This window comes from Plecotus auritus, assembly GCF_963455305.1.
Source record: "Plecotus auritus genome assembly, chromosome: 15".
Classification (NCBI taxonomy): domain Eukaryota; kingdom Metazoa; phylum Chordata; class Mammalia; order Chiroptera; family Vespertilionidae; genus Plecotus; species Plecotus auritus.
The window spans coordinates 2,917,265-2,934,827 of record NC_137781.1 but is presented as its reverse complement, the minus strand read 5'-3'; the positions used below and the strand labels follow the sequence as shown (position 1 = coordinate 2,934,827).

Sequence of the window (17,563 nt, the reverse complement as noted above, 5' to 3'; positions counted from 1 at the left end):
GCAGGGGGCAGGCTCGCTGACGTTCCCGTTAGCTGGGCATCTTTCTCAGCACAGAGCTCTAAAGTCAAGGCAGGCCCGGGAGACTTGAGGAATAAGAACTTGATGTAGACGCGGACGCTCTGAGTGAGAGCTCATCCAAGGGCGAGGGGTGACTGGATTGCCGTGGCTGTTCCCAGGCGCACTGCACGGGGCATGGGCTCGTGAAGAGCAAGCCAGCCTTCCTGCGGGAAGGTCAAGGGTCCAGCTAGAGAGCAACGCACAGTGAGCCTCCGTGGGCCCGACGCGTGCCCCTAGGTCCCTCCGTATGTGAAGTGACCCCTGGCGTGTCACAGGGCTCTGAGAGAGGCTCTCCATGTGAGACCTCCATCGCCACGTAGGACGTCGCACGGCGAGGGTGGCCTCAGCTCGGGGTGTGGGTGCTTCTGGGCAGGCGCCCAGGCAGTGTCTGTCCCCAGCCTTCAGCGCCAACGGGAAGGACGTCATCGTGGACTTCCCGCAGCAGTCCCACTGGACCGGGCTGCTTTCCGAGATGGAGCTGGTGCCCAGCGTGCACCCCGGCGTCACGTGAGTGTCTGTCGGCCGCAGGTCGCGGGGCTGGCTCTCGTGGGAACGAAGGGCAGTATGTGACCTCCTCTTCTGAAGCAGGTGCGACGGCTGCCAGGTGTTCCCCATCCACGGGCCCAGGTTCAAGTGCAGGAACTGCGAGGACTTTGACTTCTGTGAGCCGTGCTTCAAGGCCCGGAGGCACAGCCCCAGGCACACGTTCGGCAGGATCAACGAGCCAGGTGAGGCGGGCCGGCTCCGAGCAGGGCAGGGACGGCACCGCTGTGCTCTGTGCTCCTCGTGCCCGCGTGTGCCGTGAGCGCCCCGTGTCCACGGTGGGGCCGGAAGGACAGCCTGCCCACAGGCGGTGGGGGCCACGGGAACTAGAGCCACAGGGTTTGTTCACTTGTGTTTCGCCCGGCCGGTGTGGCTCAGTGTTTGAGCATCAGCCCATGAACCAGGAGGTCACGGTTCGGTTCCCGGTCAGGGCACATGGCCGGGTTGTGGGCTTGATCCCCAGTAGGGGGCGTGCAGGAGGCAGCCGATTGGTGATTCCCTCTTACCATTGATGTTTCTGTCTCTCTCCCTCTCCCTTCCTTTCTGAAGTTAATATGTATATGTGTGTATATGTATGTGTACATCCTCTATAATAAAAGGCTAATACGCAAATTGGCGGAACAGCCGTCGCTATGACGCACACTGACCACCAGGGGGCAGATGCTCAACGCAGGAGCTGCCCCCTGGTAGTGAGTGCACTTCTACAGGGGGAGCGCAGCTCATGGCTGGCCAACACAGCGTGGTGGCAGGAGGCTCCCCGCCTCTGCGGCAGTGCTAAGGATGTCCGACTAACGGCTTAAGCCTGCTCCCCGTTAGTCGACATCCCCCGAGGGTTCCCAGGCTGCCAGAGGGATGTCTGACTGCCAGTTTAGGCCCCATCCCCCGGGGAGCGGGCCTAAGCCAGCAGGTGGACATCCCCTGAGGGCTCCCGGACTGCGAGGGTGCAGGCCGAGCTGAGGGTCCCCCGCACTAGGGTGCGGGCCTCTAGTGTACGCATGAAGGAGGAAGCTCATCACTGTGTAACATTCTTTGCTTCCTGGTGTGCAGCACGCGCTCTAACACTTGCTCACCACCCTCAGGACAGTCGGCCGTCTTCTGCGGCCGCTCAGGAAAGCAGCTGAAGCGGTGCCCCAGCAGCCAGCCGGGCGCGCTGCTGGACAGCTGGTCCCGCATGGTGAAGAGCCTGCACGTTTCCTCCTCCGTGAACCAGGCCTCGCGGCTCATCGACGGCAGCGAGCCTTGCTGGCAGTCCTCCGGGTCCCAGGGCAAGGTAGGGCGGCGGCCCCGGATCCTGTCCTGATGCCTCACCTCAGAGCTTCCCGTGGACGTGGAAGCCACTCGGTCATATAGCTTCCGACGGCCCGTCAGGGCTCAGTGCACATTTCAGTTTATTATTTCTAGAGGCCCGGTGCACGAATTCATGCACGGGTGGGGCTGGCCGCACGCCCCCCCCCCGCAATCAGGGCTGGGGAACTGCCCCCACCCCCTGGTCAAACTCCTGGTTGAACTCCCGGTTGAGGGGACAGTTTGCACATTAGCCTTTTATTATATAGGATTACACTTTATCTATTTGTTTTTAAATCCCCACCTGAGGATACTTTTTCAACCTTCAGACAGAGTAGAAGGGAGGGAGGAGAGAGGAGAGAGGGGAGAGGGAGAGGGAGAGGGAGAGGAACTTGGATGTGAGAGAGACACAGGGACTGGCTGCCTCCTGCACATGCCTAGACTGGAGCCGGGGCTTGAATCTGCAACTGAGGTCCGTGCCCTTGGCCAGGGATCGAACCTGAGCCCCTCAGGTCTGCGGGGCAACGCTAACCATTCAGCCAGACCTGCCAGGGCAGTTCTAATTTTTCTAAGTATGCCATCCAGCTTTCATTGTCCGAGGCTTTAAACAACATGGGTGGTGACAGGTTTTGTCTAACGACCCACTGACAGGAGGTGCGATAGGGGTCGTGTTTTACGCCCCCTCCTGCAGCATCCCGATGCTGCTCTTGTCCGAAGTTCCTCTCACACGTCCTAGCACACGTGTTGGTCTGTGGGATGTTGTGTGTTCGCACTTATGTGGGGGAAGGGGGGCATCACGGGGCTACGCAGGACAGACGTGGAGCAAGGGCTGTCTCCCACTGGACTCGTGTTTTCTGTGGCCCACGTGTGACGGCTGTCAGGGACCCCAGGTCAGAGCCTAACCCGTTTCTGCTCAGAAGCGAGGGAGGGAGGAGCTCCGAGGAGAGGCTGTCTCAGGCCACACGATGGGGTTTATAATCACGTGCAGATTCGGGCTTTGCTCATGGGATCTTAGCAGCTAAAGTAGAGCCGGACCTTACTGACTGGGGTTGCTTTTTGTTTAAGCATTGGATCCGCTTGGAGATTTTCCCCGACGTTCTGGTTCATAGACTGAAAATGACCGTCGACCCTGCGGACAGCAGCTACATGCCCTCCCTGGTCGTGGTATCAGGTAGCCGAGGGCGTTGGCTCCGAGTGCCCTCCGTCAGAGAGTGAGATCGCCTGGTCTGATGCTTCGTCTCCCTTCCTCTGTCCTAGGCGGGAACTCCCTGAATAACCTCATTGAGCTGAAGACCATCAACATCAGCCCCACCGACACCACAGTGTCCCTGCTGAGCGACTGCACAGAGGTGAGCGGCGGGCGGGGCCCGTCTCCCTGCCTGCGTCGTCCCCCCGTGGTGGGAAGTGGCCTTGCGCCCCGCAGGCACCCGGCACGTGTGCCGCTCTGCACGCCGAGGGGCCTCCGTGCTGCGCTGAATCGGTCGTAGGCTCTGATTGCTCACCGAGGGGACGGAGTCCTGGGCTCTGCTCTGTCCCCTCCAGTTGTAGGCAGTCATGTCTGTCATGTCTGAAGCGGGCTCATGGCACCTCATGTCTGTGAGACAGACACTGAGTCCCCGGCCTCCCACCCCGACCTGCCCCCGGCTGGGGGTCTCCGGGTCGTAGGGACGGGACGCACCTTAGCACGCGTCCACGCTGCCCCGTCCTCGCCACTCGGGGAGGGCGTGGCCCCGGGGTCTGCAGCTCCCGGTGCGTGTCCAGTACCACAGGTACATCGAGATCGCCATCAAGCAGTGCCGGAGCTCGGGCATCGACTGCAAGATCCACGGCCTCGTGCTGCTGGGGCGCGTGCGTGCGGAGGAGGAGGACTGGGCCGCCGTGCCCTTCCTCGCCTCCGACAACGAGGAGGAGGAGGACGAGAAGGGCGGCACCGGGAGGTGAGCAGGACCGGGGCCCGTGCCAGGTCCCCCGGGTCTCAAGGACACCCTGGTGTGTCGGGCACAGGCGGTCGTGTTCTAACAGTCACCGTTTGACTCAACTCAGGGAAGTGTTGGATGTAGAAATGCATTGTGTTTAGGAAGATACCTTTTAAATAAGGAAATAAAACGTTTAGTTTTCCTACCGGAATCACAGTTAGCCCTGGTGTGTACCCTGTAGCTCCCTTTTAGCTGTCCCTGCCTGCTTCCTGTGGGCGTGGCATGGCGTGGGGAGTATTTGACAGCTTGCTTTGCTGAGTACTTGATAGTTTACTTTTAAATTGAAAGTTTTATTGTTATAAAATATACATAAAATTTACCATGTTGACTTAGAGAGGGAGGAAGGGAGAGAGAGGCAGAGAGAGACATCATTGTGAGGAGAAACGTCCATCGGCTGCCTCCGTATGCACCCCGCCAGGGGTCCATCCTGTGCCTGTGTCAGACGGGAGCTCTCCTACGTCCTCTCCCCACGCCCTGCAGCCCTGTCTCGTGAAGTCGGCGGGAAGAAACGCTCACCTCTCTGGGGCCTGGCCTCTGGAACCTTGGGTTCCATCCCAGCTCAGACAGAGAGCAAAGCGCACGGAAGCCAAGAACCTCAAGCACAGAAGGAGTGCGTCCGGCATCAGGCCCGGGTGCTCTGTGTCCCGAGGTCGAGGCGGCGTGCTGCCGATGAGCCCTGCAGCGCGGAGGGCAGGCGAGGCCTCCAGTGGGCCGCCTCCTGGACGCGGGTGGCCGCCCGGCTGGCCGTGCGCTGGCAGAGCACACAGGAAGAGCGCGCCTCGGAGGCTCTGGGACGTCTGCGACAGCCTTTCTCTGGGGAAAGCGGCCAGGCCCGTGTCGGCCTGGGGACATGGCCACAGTGCCGGCCCCCGGGGGCTCTTCTCCAGGGACGGCAGGAGCTGTGTGAGGAGGCGCCGGCGGCTGCTCGTCTGCAGGCAGCTGTGGGCTCAGCACCGAGCTCTCCCCGGGAACAGGCGGGAACCGAGTTCCTGTGCGCAAAGGCGTCGGGCGGGGGGGCAGGCGTCTGAGCTGTGCGGGCTGATTCCTGGGCGACTCGGGGCTCACGGTGTTAGGACGTTGTTTCCGATGGGAATCAGCAGGCCGTTGCTCCGGGCGGCTTTCCTTTTCGCTCTTAAACGTTTTCCACCTGAACGGCTTCCTTTCCTCCGCAGCCTCGTCAGGAAGAAGGCTGCGGGCCTGGAGTCGGCGGCCACGGTCAGAACCAAAGTGTTCGTGTGGGGCCTGAACGACAAGGACCAGCTGGGCGGCCTCAAGGGCTCCAAGGTACCTGTGCCCGGAGCTGTCTCGGGCAGGGGAGGGGGGGCAGGGGGTCCGCATACCGGCCAGCCTCAGGCCCTGTGTGTCTCCCAGAGAAGAAGTGGCCTCTCGTCAGCGTCGCCATGCAAACCGCGTGATTCCTTGTGTTGTCTGCTAAGTTACTGGTCGTCTTAAAGGGCAAGCAGAACTGACTTTTCTTTGTTGTACTAAAACGTCCTGTCCCAGATAAAGGTTCCTTCGTTCTCGGAGACGCTGTCGGCTCTGAATGTCGTGCAGGTGGCGGGCGGCTCTAAGAGTCTGTTTGCAGGTACGCTGCCTCCCGCATTAAAAACGGGTCCCTTGTGCTCCGTGCCGAAAACCCCGCTGTGGTGTTCGAGCTGAGCCCCGCCCCCGCTCTGCCCGCAGTGACCGTGGAGGGCAAGGTGTACGCCTGCGGCGAGGCCACCAACGGCCGGCTGGGGCTGGGCATGTCCAGCGGCACCGTGCCCATCCCCCGGCAGGTCCCGGCGCTCAGCAGCTACGTGGTCAAGAAGGTGGCCGTGCACTCAGGTACCTGCAGGCGGGCGCCGGGGAGCCTGGGGCCCTTCAGCTGCTCTCTGAGGGGCCTCCCGTGCCCCGCCGGCTCGGCGTCCCAGCGCCTCCGCACCCTCCTGCGCACGCTCGGAGGTGTGTCCTTGCTGGGGGAGGGCCTGTCGCCTTTCGAGCCCCAGTGGGAAGAGAAGCCCTTAGAAAGGCATGTTCCTGCCGCTTGGCCAGCCCTGCCAGGCGCTGTGTAGGCCTGAGCGGGGACTGCGTTGTGCCTGTACGAGAGGTGAGGCTTACACCACGAGGCAGAGGGCCCGGAACAGAGGCCGAGCGAAGGGCACAGTCCCTTTTCCCTGAAGCCTAGGGTGGGTCCTGGCCAGTACAGCGCTCTGTGCCAGGTCAGCGGGCCGGTCCTCTGTGCCCACCCTCAGGGACAGCTGGCCACCCAGAGTCCCGCCTATCCCACCTCTGTCTCCGTTCCCTCTGGGCAAGCTCAGTGCTGCCCTCCCCTGGTCCTGCCAGTGAGGACGAGGCGGCGGGAGACCTGGAGCTGGCAGGGAGGGCACAGGCCCGGGGCGGGGGGAGGGCTGGGAGGGTCCTTGTGGGGAGAGTGCAGGGAGCGCCTGAACTACCAGTGGCAGCGTTTGCTTAAGTGACCCCGCGGGCGTCTCAGACGCGTGATCTCAGGGCCGGTGGTAGTTTGCCTGGTCACAGACCTGCTTGTTTCCCTCTCCCCTGACGTGTGGTCTTCACAGACCTTACGCAGCAGGAGCCCCATTAACTGCTTCTTTGCAAGTAAAATTCTTTCCAAGATTTCAACTTCGTAGCTTAATAAAAGCTCCCTTAGTCTACGTATTTGTCTCCTGAGATGTGTGCATGCTGCACGCCGGGCAGAACGAACGGGTGGTTACCTGTGGCCTGTGTGTGCCCGCCTTTGAGAGCCCACACCTGTGTGAATTGCAGGCGGCCGGCACGCCACGGCTCTGACGGTCGACGGGAAGGTGTTCTCCTGGGGCGAAGGGGACGACGGCAAGCTGGGCCACTTCAGCCGGATGTAAGGGCCCTTCCCTCGCGCCTGCCACACACAGCCTGTCAGCAGCACCGGGGCGCAGGCTTGGTGCGCGGTTCTGTGGAAGCGTAAACAGGCCCGTCACTCGAGAGAAGGGCTCGAAGCTGCCGTAGAGCAGCAGCTGTGCGAGTGCCTTCGCCTCCCCGTTCTGTATTGAAGGCTGGGCCCTGTTACGTCCATCTGTCCGTGTAAATCTGTGTAGATGTCCTCCTCCTTTTCCTTTTATGATACATCTTTATTGATTTCCGAGAGGAAGGGAGAAGGGAGAAAGAGAAACATCCATGATGAGAGAGAGTCATGGATCAGCTGCCTTCTGCACGCCCCCTGCTGGGGATCGAGCCCGCACCCCGGGCAGGTGCCCAGACCAGGAATCGAACCCGGGACCTTCAGTCCATAGGCCGACGCTCTGTCCACTGAGCCACACCAGCTAGGGCTCCTTTTTTCCTCTTTACACACAAGCCGGTTGGTCAGGGCATGTTGCTCCTTTGCTCCAGGAACTGCGACAAGCCGCGGCTGATCGAGGCCCTGAAGACCAAGCGCATCCGGGACATCGCCTGCGGGAGCTCGCACAGCGCGGCCCTCACCTCCAGCGGCGAGCTCTACACCTGGGGCCTCGGGGAGTACGGCCGGCTGGGGCACGGGGACAACACGACGCAGCTGAAGCCCAAGATGGTGAGCGCCCGCCCTGTGCTTGCAGGACGCTCGCCACCTGCCAGCCTCAGGCAGCGTGTGCTCGAGGCTGGAAAGGTGTCCCCTCGCTTTGCCAGAGCCGTGCGTGACTCTGTTCCCCTTGTGGTCGCGTAGGTGAAAGTGCTCCTGGGGCACAGAGTGGTCCAGGTCGCCTGTGGGAGCCGAGACGCGCAGACCCTGGCTCTGACCGACGAAGGTGAGCCAGCCGCGCTCCGTCCCGGGGTGGGGCCCTGGAACCCGGCTGAAGGCTTCTCCCTCCCCCAGGCTTGGTGTTTTCCTGGGGTGACGGCGACTTTGGAAAGTTGGGCCGGGGAGGAAGTGAAGGCTGTAACGTCCCCCAGAACATCGAGAGGCTGAACGGACAGGGCGTGTGCCAGATCGAGTGCGGCGCCCAGTTCTCCCTGGCGCTCACCAAGTCGGGAGTGGTGTGGACATGGTAGGTACTGCCTGCCCCCCGGTGTGCGGGCCATGCGGGCATGCGGCCGCTCCGAGCCCGGGGGGTGCTGAGCCTCTAGGTCCTTGCTCACTGAACATCTCCATCCTCCCTGCTCCACGTTGGGGGGCTGCAGGCTCGGAGGCTCCATCCTCCCTGCTCCACGTTGGGGGGCTGCAGGCTCGGAGGCTCCATCCTCCCTGCTCCACGTTGGGGGGCTGCAGGCTCGGAGGCTCCATCCTCCCTGCTCCACGTTGGGGGGCCGCAGGCTCGGAGGCTCCATCCTCCCTGCTCCACGTTGGGGGGCTGCAGGCTCGGAGGCAGCTCCCGCTGTCACTGGGCTGTTGGGAAAGCGCACAGAGGGCCTGGAGCCAGCTTGTCCTTCCTGCGGAGCCGAGCCTGTCCAGGGCTCCTCTGCCTTCTTCGGGGCCTGGCGTTTCTCGTGAAGCTGGTTTTATGAAACCTGAGGGGCGCGGGCACCAGCTGACCTGGGCAGAGGGACAGGCTTAGCGTGAGCATCAGGGCCCAGAGCAGCGCGAGCAAGAAGGCCACCACCAGGGACGCCCGGGCGGCGTTCCAGGCCATTTGTCGCGCTTTCAGCCCTTTATGTGGAGCCTACATCAGTAATTCCAACGTTGGGACGCCACTAGGCTTTTGCCAGCAGAGGGGGTGGGGTGCTGACTTAGATTTCACGCCCGTGGCTCGGGTGGCCTTGCCTCGAGCCACTCCAGTGCCCTAACCAGGAGCGTTCCCTGTTGAGCGATGCAGGCTGTGACTGTGCTGAAGCACCCTGGATTGGTTTTGCGTTTTTGTTTTTTGGTTAATTCTCACCCAGGGGTATTTTTTCTCCACTGGTTTTTAGAGAGAGAGGGGAGGGAGGGGGAGAGAAACATCGATGTGAGAGAGACATCAATTCATCAATGGGTTGCCTCCCGCACATGCCCCGACTGGGGCTGGGAACCCAGCCTGCAACCCAGGCATGTGCCCTTGACCGGAATCGAACCCGCGACCCTTCAGGCCACGGCTGACGCTCTCTCCGCTGAGCAGCACCAGCCAGGGCTCACGCACACCGTGGACCTTCCGCAGGGGCAAGGGGGACTACTTCAGGCTGGGCCACGGCTCGGACGTGCATGTGCGGAAGCCGCAGGTGGTGGAAGGGCTCCGAGGGAAGAAGATCGTGCATGTGGCCGTCGGGGCCCTGCACTGCCTGGCGGTCACGGACGCAGGGCAGGTAAGCGAGGGCGTGGCGAGCCCTTGTGTCCAAGGGGGAGTTCGCGCTGAGATGAGATGTGTCTTCAGTGCCGTTTTGATAGAACAGTGGTCGGCAAACTCAGTCAACAGACCGCCATTTGCCGACCACTGTGATAGAACATGGATGAGAAGAAAACCAGTTCCAGGCCAGGCCACTGCCTGCGTGGGGCTTGCAGGGGCTCCCGTGTCTGTGGGTTTTCTCTGGGAACTCGGGCTTTCTCCCAAATTCTAGAGGTGCGCACGTTAGGTGCAGGGGTGTCTGCCTTGTCCCCTCTGGGTGGGTGGGTGGGTGTCGGTGGCCCTGTCAGGGACGGGCGTCTGTCCAGGGCGCTCCTGCCTGGTGCCTGGGCTGAGGGAGTGGCTGTGGACTGCGGTGGGCAGAGGGCCCCCGGGACCGTGGGAGCAGATCTGTGGGTCCGGGCACTGCTGTGCTTGGAAACGCAGCCACCGTGTGTGAGCGCGTCCCCGTGCAAAGTGCAGGGGAAAGGTGACCGCCGTAGTGGAAGAGGAGACCTCCCACCTCCTCCACAGAGACAGGGGAGCTCGTGGGATGACGTTAAAGGGCGATCGCTTAGAGTCGGGCGAGGATGGCGAAGGGCAGGGCGCTTAAAGGAAAGGTTCTGAAACGTGGAAACTGGCTTTTCCCGCTGAACAGGTCTACGCCTGGGGCGACAACGACCACGGCCAGCAGGGCAACGGCACGACCACCGTGAACAGGAAGCCCACCCTCGTGCAAGGCCTGGAGGGCCAGAAGGTCACGCGCGTGGCCTGCGGGTCCTCGCACAGCGTGGCCTGGACGACGGTGGACGTGGCCACGCCCTCTGTGCACGAGCCCGTCCTGTTCCAGACGGCGAGGGACCCGCTGGGTGCTTCCTATCTAGGTAGCTGACTGGCTTGGTGGGGGTCCTCCTAGGAAGTCCCTCGTGCCCAGGTCAGAGGTCATGGTGGCATCCCTTCTGCACCAAAGCCACGGTGACCGTGGTGCACGCTGCGGGACCCTGCAGCTGGCGCGGGACCTTAGGAGGCGTGCGATGCTGGTTCTGTGCCGTGCGCGTGCTCACAGGAGGACTGGAGTCGCAGCCGACGCGCACGGGCATCATGCCGGCTGCGGGGTGCCTCAGCCGCTCTCCTCCGCGAAGCGGACACACAGTGAGCCGAGCCGCGCGTGGCTGGTGTCGTCTCCCTCGCGTTGACATGGCGCCTGTGAACGCCGCAGTCCAGGCGCCCGTTCCGCTCCTCGAGCACCTCACGTGTCTCGCTCTGCTTCTCCCTGCAGTAGGGGTGGCTGGGTATAGAACCCAGGGTGGCAGCTTTTCCTCCCGCTGCGTTCAAGACCTGGCCCCGTTGTTTTCTAACGTGCGTTCTTGCCCTGAGGATCCGCTGTCGTTCTTACCCTTGTTCTCTTACACGCGACCTGTCTTTCTCCTCAGAGGGCTTGAAGGTGTTTTTCATCCCTGGGGTTGAGCAGTTTCACGACAGCGTGCCTCGGGTCGTTACCTTCGTGGTTTTCATGCTTGCAGTTCGCTGCGCTTCTTGGATGTTTGGGTTTATGATTCTATCAAATTTTGAGATTTTTTTTAGTCACTGTTTCATGCATTTGCAAAAGTATCTACGTTGTTTTGTGGTTACGGTAAAACTTTGCTGAAAACAGCTCCTTTATAGAGTATAAATAAAGTAAAGGAAATTTTTTTACTCTGAAAGACCATTCATGAACCTAATACCTCCCCTGTGAAATAGCAAAATGCAGATTGCAATGTGTTTTGGAACTAAACTGGAAGATTGAATTACAGAAACAGAACAAAATGTGTTCTTAAAAAAAATCAAACCCAAATTTTCATTCTCTCTTCAGGTGTGCCTTCTGAGGCCGAGTCTTCTGCTGCCAGCAATAAACTCAGCGGTGCGGGCAGCTCTAAGCCTGGTCGCCCTTCTCTCGCCAAGACCCTCCTGTCCCTGGACGGGAACCTGGCCAAGCAGCAGGCCTTGTCTCACGTGCTCAACGCCTTGCAGATCACGTATGCCAGGTGGGCTGGTTTGCTAGCTTTTGAAATCGCGCCATCATGTAAGATTTGGGTTTGTGTGGCATTTTGATTAATCAGATGTTTCAGAATCGAGGACTCTTTGGTACTTGAAACAGGAGTCAGAAAGGCAGTCAGAGGGCATCGTGTTCCTTTCTGGCCAATGAACTCTAAGCATGGATACGGGGGGCAGAGGAAGCATCATTGACGCTGATGCTCAGGAACGCTTCAGACCCCTGTCCCCTCGCTCAGACACTCCCCAGGGCAGAGTTGGATAAGTGGATGTTTTCCAGCCTTTCACGGCTGTTGTCTAGCCTCTTGGTGGTCATGGCGAGGGGCTGAGGCATGGATGGGCACCTGCAGGGGCCGGGGGGGGGGGTGGTGGATAGAGCACCTGCAGGGGCTGGGGGGTGGATAGAGCACCTGCAGGGGCCGGGGCGTGGATAGAGCACCTGCAGGGGCCGGGGTGGGGTGGATAGAGCACCTGCAGGGGCGGGGGGGGGGGGGGCGGCGTGGATAGAGCACCTGCAGGGGCCGGGGCGTGGAGGGGCAGGGCACCTCAGGAGCGGCAGGTGTAGACGGAGGCCATGCAGACCTTAGAGGACGTGGGTCCTGCTGCTCCTGGGAGGCGCCCTGGCTGCAACTTCCACACACAATCCCCGTGGGCTCTGACAGGGCTTGCTCTGCTGGATGTTTGTGTTCGGCAGTTTTCTCGTTACCACTTGGGCGTTCAGATACATAGGGTCAGGAGTAACTATTTTAGCTTCCAGGCAGTGAGTACGTTGTGATGTGATAACGTTCCGTGTTTTCCCGAAACTTGTTACCGTGTGTCCTGTGGAAACGAGGGCGACCTTCCCGGTGCCCGCCCACCTCCTGCCGCTGTCCTTCGCGGGGAAGGTGGCTCACCAGGCCCCCTCCCTCCTGACAGAGATGCCGTGGTGGGGGCCCTGATGCCGGCCAGCATGATCGCTCCGGAGTGCCCCTCCTTCTCCTCCTCGGCACCCCCTTCAGAGGCGTCCGCCACAGCCAGTCCCATGAGCGGAGAAGCATGCTTGCTGGCTGCTGACCCTGAGGACAGACCGAGCCCCAGTCCCTGGCAGGAGAAGCGAGGGGAGGTGAGTGAAGCGAAGTAACATCAGTCAGAGAGGAGGGCAGGAGGGTCCAGGTCACTGTCCCACTTCATTCCGTGTTTCCTTTCTGCCTGTTGCTGTGACTTTTGGCTTGAATTAGAAAATGCTCTTTTTTAAAAGGAGGCTTTTTTTAAAGCATTAAATGGAGCTTGATTTATTCTTTTAAAAAGATGCTAAATGCAAGTCCATAGTCATTTGTCTGCAATTACGAAACCTTATGCCTCTTAAAAATCAAAACATTTTGTAACTTATTTGGGGGCTAACTCCAGCTTGAAGAGATGTGAGCTCCTTTTAGTCCCTTCCTGCGACCTGTCCTGGTGTCGCTAGGTGCCCTGGGAGCAGGGGTGAGCTGGGTGTGGCTGCCCAGCCCCTGTGGAGTCGGGGGGGCACTTGTCCCTACTGACATGTGGCTGCAGCCTCGGCCGCTCAGGTGGCCAGAGGGCTTTCGGGTGAGGCTTCGGGCGTCTGGGAAGTGTGCGCATTGCTGAGTTCTTCCTCCTCGGGTTTGAAACCAGGTGATCTCTTCTGAGGATGCTGTGACCCCTGCCGCCGTGACCCCGTCTGCCTCCTCCGCCTCTTCTCGGCCGTTCATCCCGGTGACAGATGACCCGGGAGCTGCCAGCATCATCGCAGAAACCATGACCAAAGCCAGAGAGGTCAGGGGGCTTCCTGCTGTCTTGTTTGAAAGCATGTTAACCGCACACGGGGTTGCAGAGGCAGCACACAGGTGGCTCCCTGCACCGCTGGTGGCGAGCTGGGCACAGCCCCCTCCCCTCCCGGCCGCAGTGTGCACTCCGCGTGCCAGGGCTTCTCATCCCTCCCACAGATCTGGCTCCTGTCCCAGCAGGTCCTTGCAGGTCTGGGCCCCAGGGTGTGCTGTCTCGTTAGTCCTCACAGAGGATCACTGGCTCTGCGCTCCTGGGGGGGTGGAGGGGTGTTGATTGGCAGCCTTACCTGGGACGTGAATCCTTACCACTTGCTCAGGAGTGTCTGCCAGGGTTCCCCACTGCGGGCAGTAGCTGTGTGTCTGCCAAGTGTCATGGGAGAAGAGTACCTGGAGGCCCTGCGGACACCTTGCTCCGTGCTCTGTCCCACCCGCCGGTGCTGAGTGCCCGCGCTGGGACTGTGCTAGTGGTTGCATGCGGGCTTTCAGCTCCGATTTGGTGTGAGTCCTAAGTTACGGCCAAGTGTTACTGTTAGGCCGTCGTGGGAGCTCACACGCAGGGAGATGCAGGCAGCGATTCCCACCCCACCCCAGGTCGGGCCCGTTCCAGCTGTGAGGCCCAAGACGTGGCTTTCAAGCACGGGTCCTGGTGGTGGGGCTCCGAGGCTGTCACTTCCCCCCGGGGCCTCCAGGTCCCGTCGCCTCCTGAAGGCCCTTCTTTATCTCCGGGAGTTTGCGGGTGAGCTGGTGGCGTTCTAACCTGTCACTCCTCCTTTCCTGTTGGGCCTTGTAGGATGTTGAGAGCCAGAATAAGGCGTCAGGCCCAGAGCCTCAGGCCTTGGACGAGTTCACCAGCCTGCTGGTCGCCGACGACACCCGGGTGCTGGTGGACCTGCTCAAGCTGTCCGTGTGCGGCCGGGCCGGGGACCGGGGCCGGGAGGTGCTCTCGGCCGTGCTGTCGGGCATGGGCACCGCCTACCCCCAGGTGAGCACAGCGGGAGGGGCCTTCTCTCCGTGGTGCTGCTGTGACGTCACGTCTTGTCCGTGACTGACTCCATGCAGGAGACGGCAGGGTAGAAGGGGCTCCGTGTAAGCCAGGCCCTGCGCGGTCACATGGGCTGCCGTGTCCTCGGGAGCCTTGGCATGCCTGTGTCCGCCATGTAGCAGTTCCTCATCCGCAGCGTCAGGCCTGCCAGTGCTTGCTTTTACGGCTCCTGGATTTTGTTTTATGCTGAAAATCGTGGCGCTGTTTAAAGCAACCCATTTCTTCTCATAACTTATTTCATTGACTAGAGGCCTGATGCACGGAATTCGTGCAGGAGTAGGCCTTCCTTCCCCCGCTGCCGGCACCGGCTTCCTTCTGGTGCCCGGGACCCGGGCTTCCCTGCAGCCCTGGCTTGTCCGGAAGGTCGTCCAGTCTAATTAGCATGTTATGCTTTATTTTTATAGATGACATTTGTTTTTTTGAGCCGTCTGGGACTTACCTTGATAGAAGGGATACGTGGGATCCAACTTTATTCTCCCCAAGTGACAGACGTGGCCGCGATATCAGTTATTGAGTGATTCCTCTTCTCCCAGGAATTTGGAACGGCTTTTCTGCATTTGTGATTCCTGTGTGCATTTGGGCTTTTCTGCCCCATGAATCTAACCCTTTTGCTCTAACACGGTGTCGTGACGGTTGTAGCTGTGACCCAGGTCTCGGTGTTTGGCAGCCTTGGTCCACCAGGACTTTCTGCCGTGGGAGCATCCGCTCCCGGCCACGGCGCCTGGACATGTGGCCTGTGCGCCCGGGAACCCGAAGTGTCGTTTCTTTAACCTGGGTTTAAGTTTGAACAGCCACACGGCTGCTCCTGCCGGCGCCTGTTCCGAGTCTCTCCCCCGGGGCAGCGCCCATCCTGGGGAGCAGGCGTGGCTGCCGTCACAGGCTCTGTGTCCCCGGCACCTGCGGGTGTCCGTGTCGGCTCCTCGTCCCTGGTCACCTCCACGCTTCGCAGCCCCTCCTCTGCGAGCCTGTGCGTCTTGACTTCGTAGGCGAGGAGACCGAGCCCTGACCTGAACCAGAGTCCTCAGACCCCCACGTCCTCCAGGCGGCCACCCCGTCCCTGCAGCGGGACCTGGCGGGCGGCCTCCCGACCTAGCCCCTCTCCCCGCAGGTGGCGGACATGCTGCTGGAGCTCTGCGTCACCGAGCTGGAGGACGTGGCCTCCGACTCGCAGAGCGGCCGCCTGTCCTCGCAGCCCGTGGTGGTGGAGAGCAGCCACCCCTACACGGACGACACCTCCTCCAGCGGCACCGTGAAGATCCCAGGTGCGGGGGGGGGGGGGGGGCGGGGGCGCTGGCCGCACCTCTGGTTACATCCTGAGAGCGGCCATCGCGCTGAGAGGACAGAATTCGTTTTAATCCTCACCCAAGGATATTTTAAAGTTGACTTGAGAGAGAGAGGGAGGGGGAGAAACATCGAGGTGAGAGAGAAATGTGGATGGCTGCCTCTCGTGTGCGCCCCTGCCGGGGCTCGAACCCGCAGCCTAGGCCTGGGCCCTGACCAGAATCGCACCCGCCACCATTTGGTGGAGGGGACGACGCTCCAACCAGCCAAGCCGCTGGCCAGGGCTCTAGAACAGAATTTAAAACTACGTGAGACTCACTTCTCGCTTTCCTGAAAACCTCCCCCTTTTCGGGAGGAACGTGACAGGGAGCGTGCAGCACAGGCGTCTGCGTAGCGTCCGTACGTGGGCGCCATGGTCACAGCGCAGGGTGTGGGGCTCTGGCCTCGCCGAGGTGTGCCCGCTGGGGTCTCACTGCTCTGCTCACCCGCCAGGTGCGGAAGGCCTCCGGGTGGAGTTTGACCGGCAGTGCTCCACGGAGAGGCGCCACGACCCGCTCACCGTCATGGACGGCGTCAACAGGATCGTCTCCGTGCGCTCAGGTCGGGGGAACGACGTAGCATGCCAGGCCCGGGGGTGCCAGGCCCGGGGGAAGCTGACGTGCCCCTTAGCCTCTCCCAGAGGAAGTGTCTGTGCGTGTCTTCTCAGGCTCCATCCTCCATCTGGGGCAGGACCGGCAGCCCTTCCCGGCCCCCTGCCTCTCCCCACTCACCCCCGGCCCAGCAGGGCCTCCCCGCCAGCCGCTCCTGGTGAACCCTGCGAACGCCCGGCGCAGCGTGCAGGCCGGAGGAGCTCGGGCTTTCCCTGGCGGCCTCACAGACACAGCGTAGCTTTCAGCCGGGTGGCCACGGGGCTGGTCTCTGCTCCCACAGAGTCCCACGGGCCCTCCCTCAACCACCGAGCCCGCCAGGCAGGGACCGGGCCGTGACTCACGGCGGCCTGGCCCTGGGCTCCCGTGGGCTGCTCCACTCCACTCCCCGAGGGCGGCCCTTCGCTGCTGAGCTGGCCCGTGTCCCGAGGGTGGCTGTGGCCCCCGCCGGCCTCACACTGCGTGGCAGTTGTGTGCGCGTTTCCGTCAGGGCCGACTGCCGCCTCCGTTTCCCCAGGACTTGGTGCAGTGTGTGCTGAAGGGCGGGCTCCCCGGGAGGCATGGGATCATCCGTCTGGGGAGCCTGGGCTGGAGCCCCTCATGCTGCAGACCCTGCATGAGTGACTGTATCTGAAGAGGTTCGTGTTGGTGGAGGGAGAGAGCTTACCCGACGTGCTTCCCGCAGGCCGGGAGTGGTCCGACTGGTCCAGCGAGCTGCGCATCCCTGGGGATGAGCTGAAGTGGAAGTTCATCAGCGACGGGTCCGTGAATGGGTGGGGCTGGCGCTTCACGGTCTACCCTATCATGCCGGCCGCAGGTGAGGGGCCACGGTGCCCAGGTGGGGGGCCGAGGTGCCCAGGTGGGGGACTGAGGTGCCCAGGTGGGGGGCCACGGGGCCCAGGTGAGTGGCCACGGTGCCCAGGTGGGGGGCCGAGGTGCCCAGGTGGGGGGCCACGGGGCCCAGGTGGGGGGCCATGGGGCCCAGGTGGGGGGCCGAGGGGCCCAGGTGGGGGGCCGAGGTGCCCAGGTGGGGGACCGCGGTGCCCAAGTGGGGGGCCGCGGGGCCCAGGCTGGACGCCTGACCATTATACTCCATGCTGTGGTCTGCCTGCTTCTGCCGCGTGGGGAGCTGTCAGGCAGGTCATGCGGGTCTCCTTACGGGACGTTCGTGGTGCTCACCCTCAGGCCCTAAAGACCTGCTCTCCGACCGCTGTGTCCTCTCCTGCCCGTCCATGGACCTGGTGACCTGCCTGCTCGACTTCCGGCTCAACCTCGCCTCGAACAGAAGCATCGTCCCGCGCCTGGCCGCGTCGCTGGCCGCGTGCGCACAGCTCAGTGCCTTAGGTAGGCGGCGTCTTCATCGCCATGTCTGTCGCGGGCGAGAGGAACCGTGGCCGAGCTCCCGATGTCTTCTGTCTGCTCTCTTCAGCTGCCAGTCACAGAATGTGGGCCCTTCAGAGGCTGAGGAAGCTGCTGACGACGGAGTTTGGACAGTCGGTCAACATCCGCCGGCTGCTGGGGGACAGCGACGGGGAGGCGCGCGCCCTGGTAGGAAGCCCCCGCCCAGGTGCTAGACCTGTGACCCGGGCAGTAAGGGTGCATCCGTTAGGAAGCCAGCAGGAGAACAAGGCAGCCTTTGTCACGGCCGACGCCCCTGCTGCTCCACACATGCGTG

General features: G+C 62.0%; 1 protein-coding gene across 1 annotated transcript in view; it reads left to right on the top strand.

Annotated features, from left to right (window-relative positions):
- The window catches only part of HERC2 (HECT and RLD domain containing E3 ubiquitin protein ligase 2), a 72,637-nt gene that overhangs the window by 43,991 nt on the left and 11,083 nt on the right, over positions 1-17,563 (top strand). The window contains exons 51-74 of the mRNA XM_080651456.1: positions 456-564; positions 646-785; positions 1,680-1,870; positions 2,950-3,055; positions 3,142-3,233; positions 3,646-3,821; positions 5,033-5,144; positions 5,364-5,445; positions 5,544-5,687; positions 6,627-6,717; positions 7,227-7,404; positions 7,537-7,618; positions 7,687-7,858; positions 8,942-9,086; positions 9,762-9,987; positions 10,956-11,127; positions 12,050-12,236; positions 12,767-12,907; positions 13,709-13,900; positions 15,069-15,222; positions 15,734-15,841; positions 16,574-16,705; positions 17,074-17,232; positions 17,318-17,436. Coding sequence (XP_080507582.1) covers positions 456-564; positions 646-785; positions 1,680-1,870; positions 2,950-3,055; positions 3,142-3,233; positions 3,646-3,821; positions 5,033-5,144; positions 5,364-5,445; positions 5,544-5,687; positions 6,627-6,717; positions 7,227-7,404; positions 7,537-7,618; positions 7,687-7,858; positions 8,942-9,086; positions 9,762-9,987; positions 10,956-11,127; positions 12,050-12,236; positions 12,767-12,907; positions 13,709-13,900; positions 15,069-15,222; positions 15,734-15,841; positions 16,574-16,705; positions 17,074-17,232; positions 17,318-17,436 — 3,410 coding nt within the window. The remainder of the gene's footprint in view (positions 1-455; positions 565-645; positions 786-1,679; positions 1,871-2,949; positions 3,056-3,141; positions 3,234-3,645; positions 3,822-5,032; positions 5,145-5,363; positions 5,446-5,543; positions 5,688-6,626; positions 6,718-7,226; positions 7,405-7,536; positions 7,619-7,686; positions 7,859-8,941; positions 9,087-9,761; positions 9,988-10,955; positions 11,128-12,049; positions 12,237-12,766; positions 12,908-13,708; positions 13,901-15,068; positions 15,223-15,733; positions 15,842-16,573; positions 16,706-17,073; positions 17,233-17,317; positions 17,437-17,563) is intronic.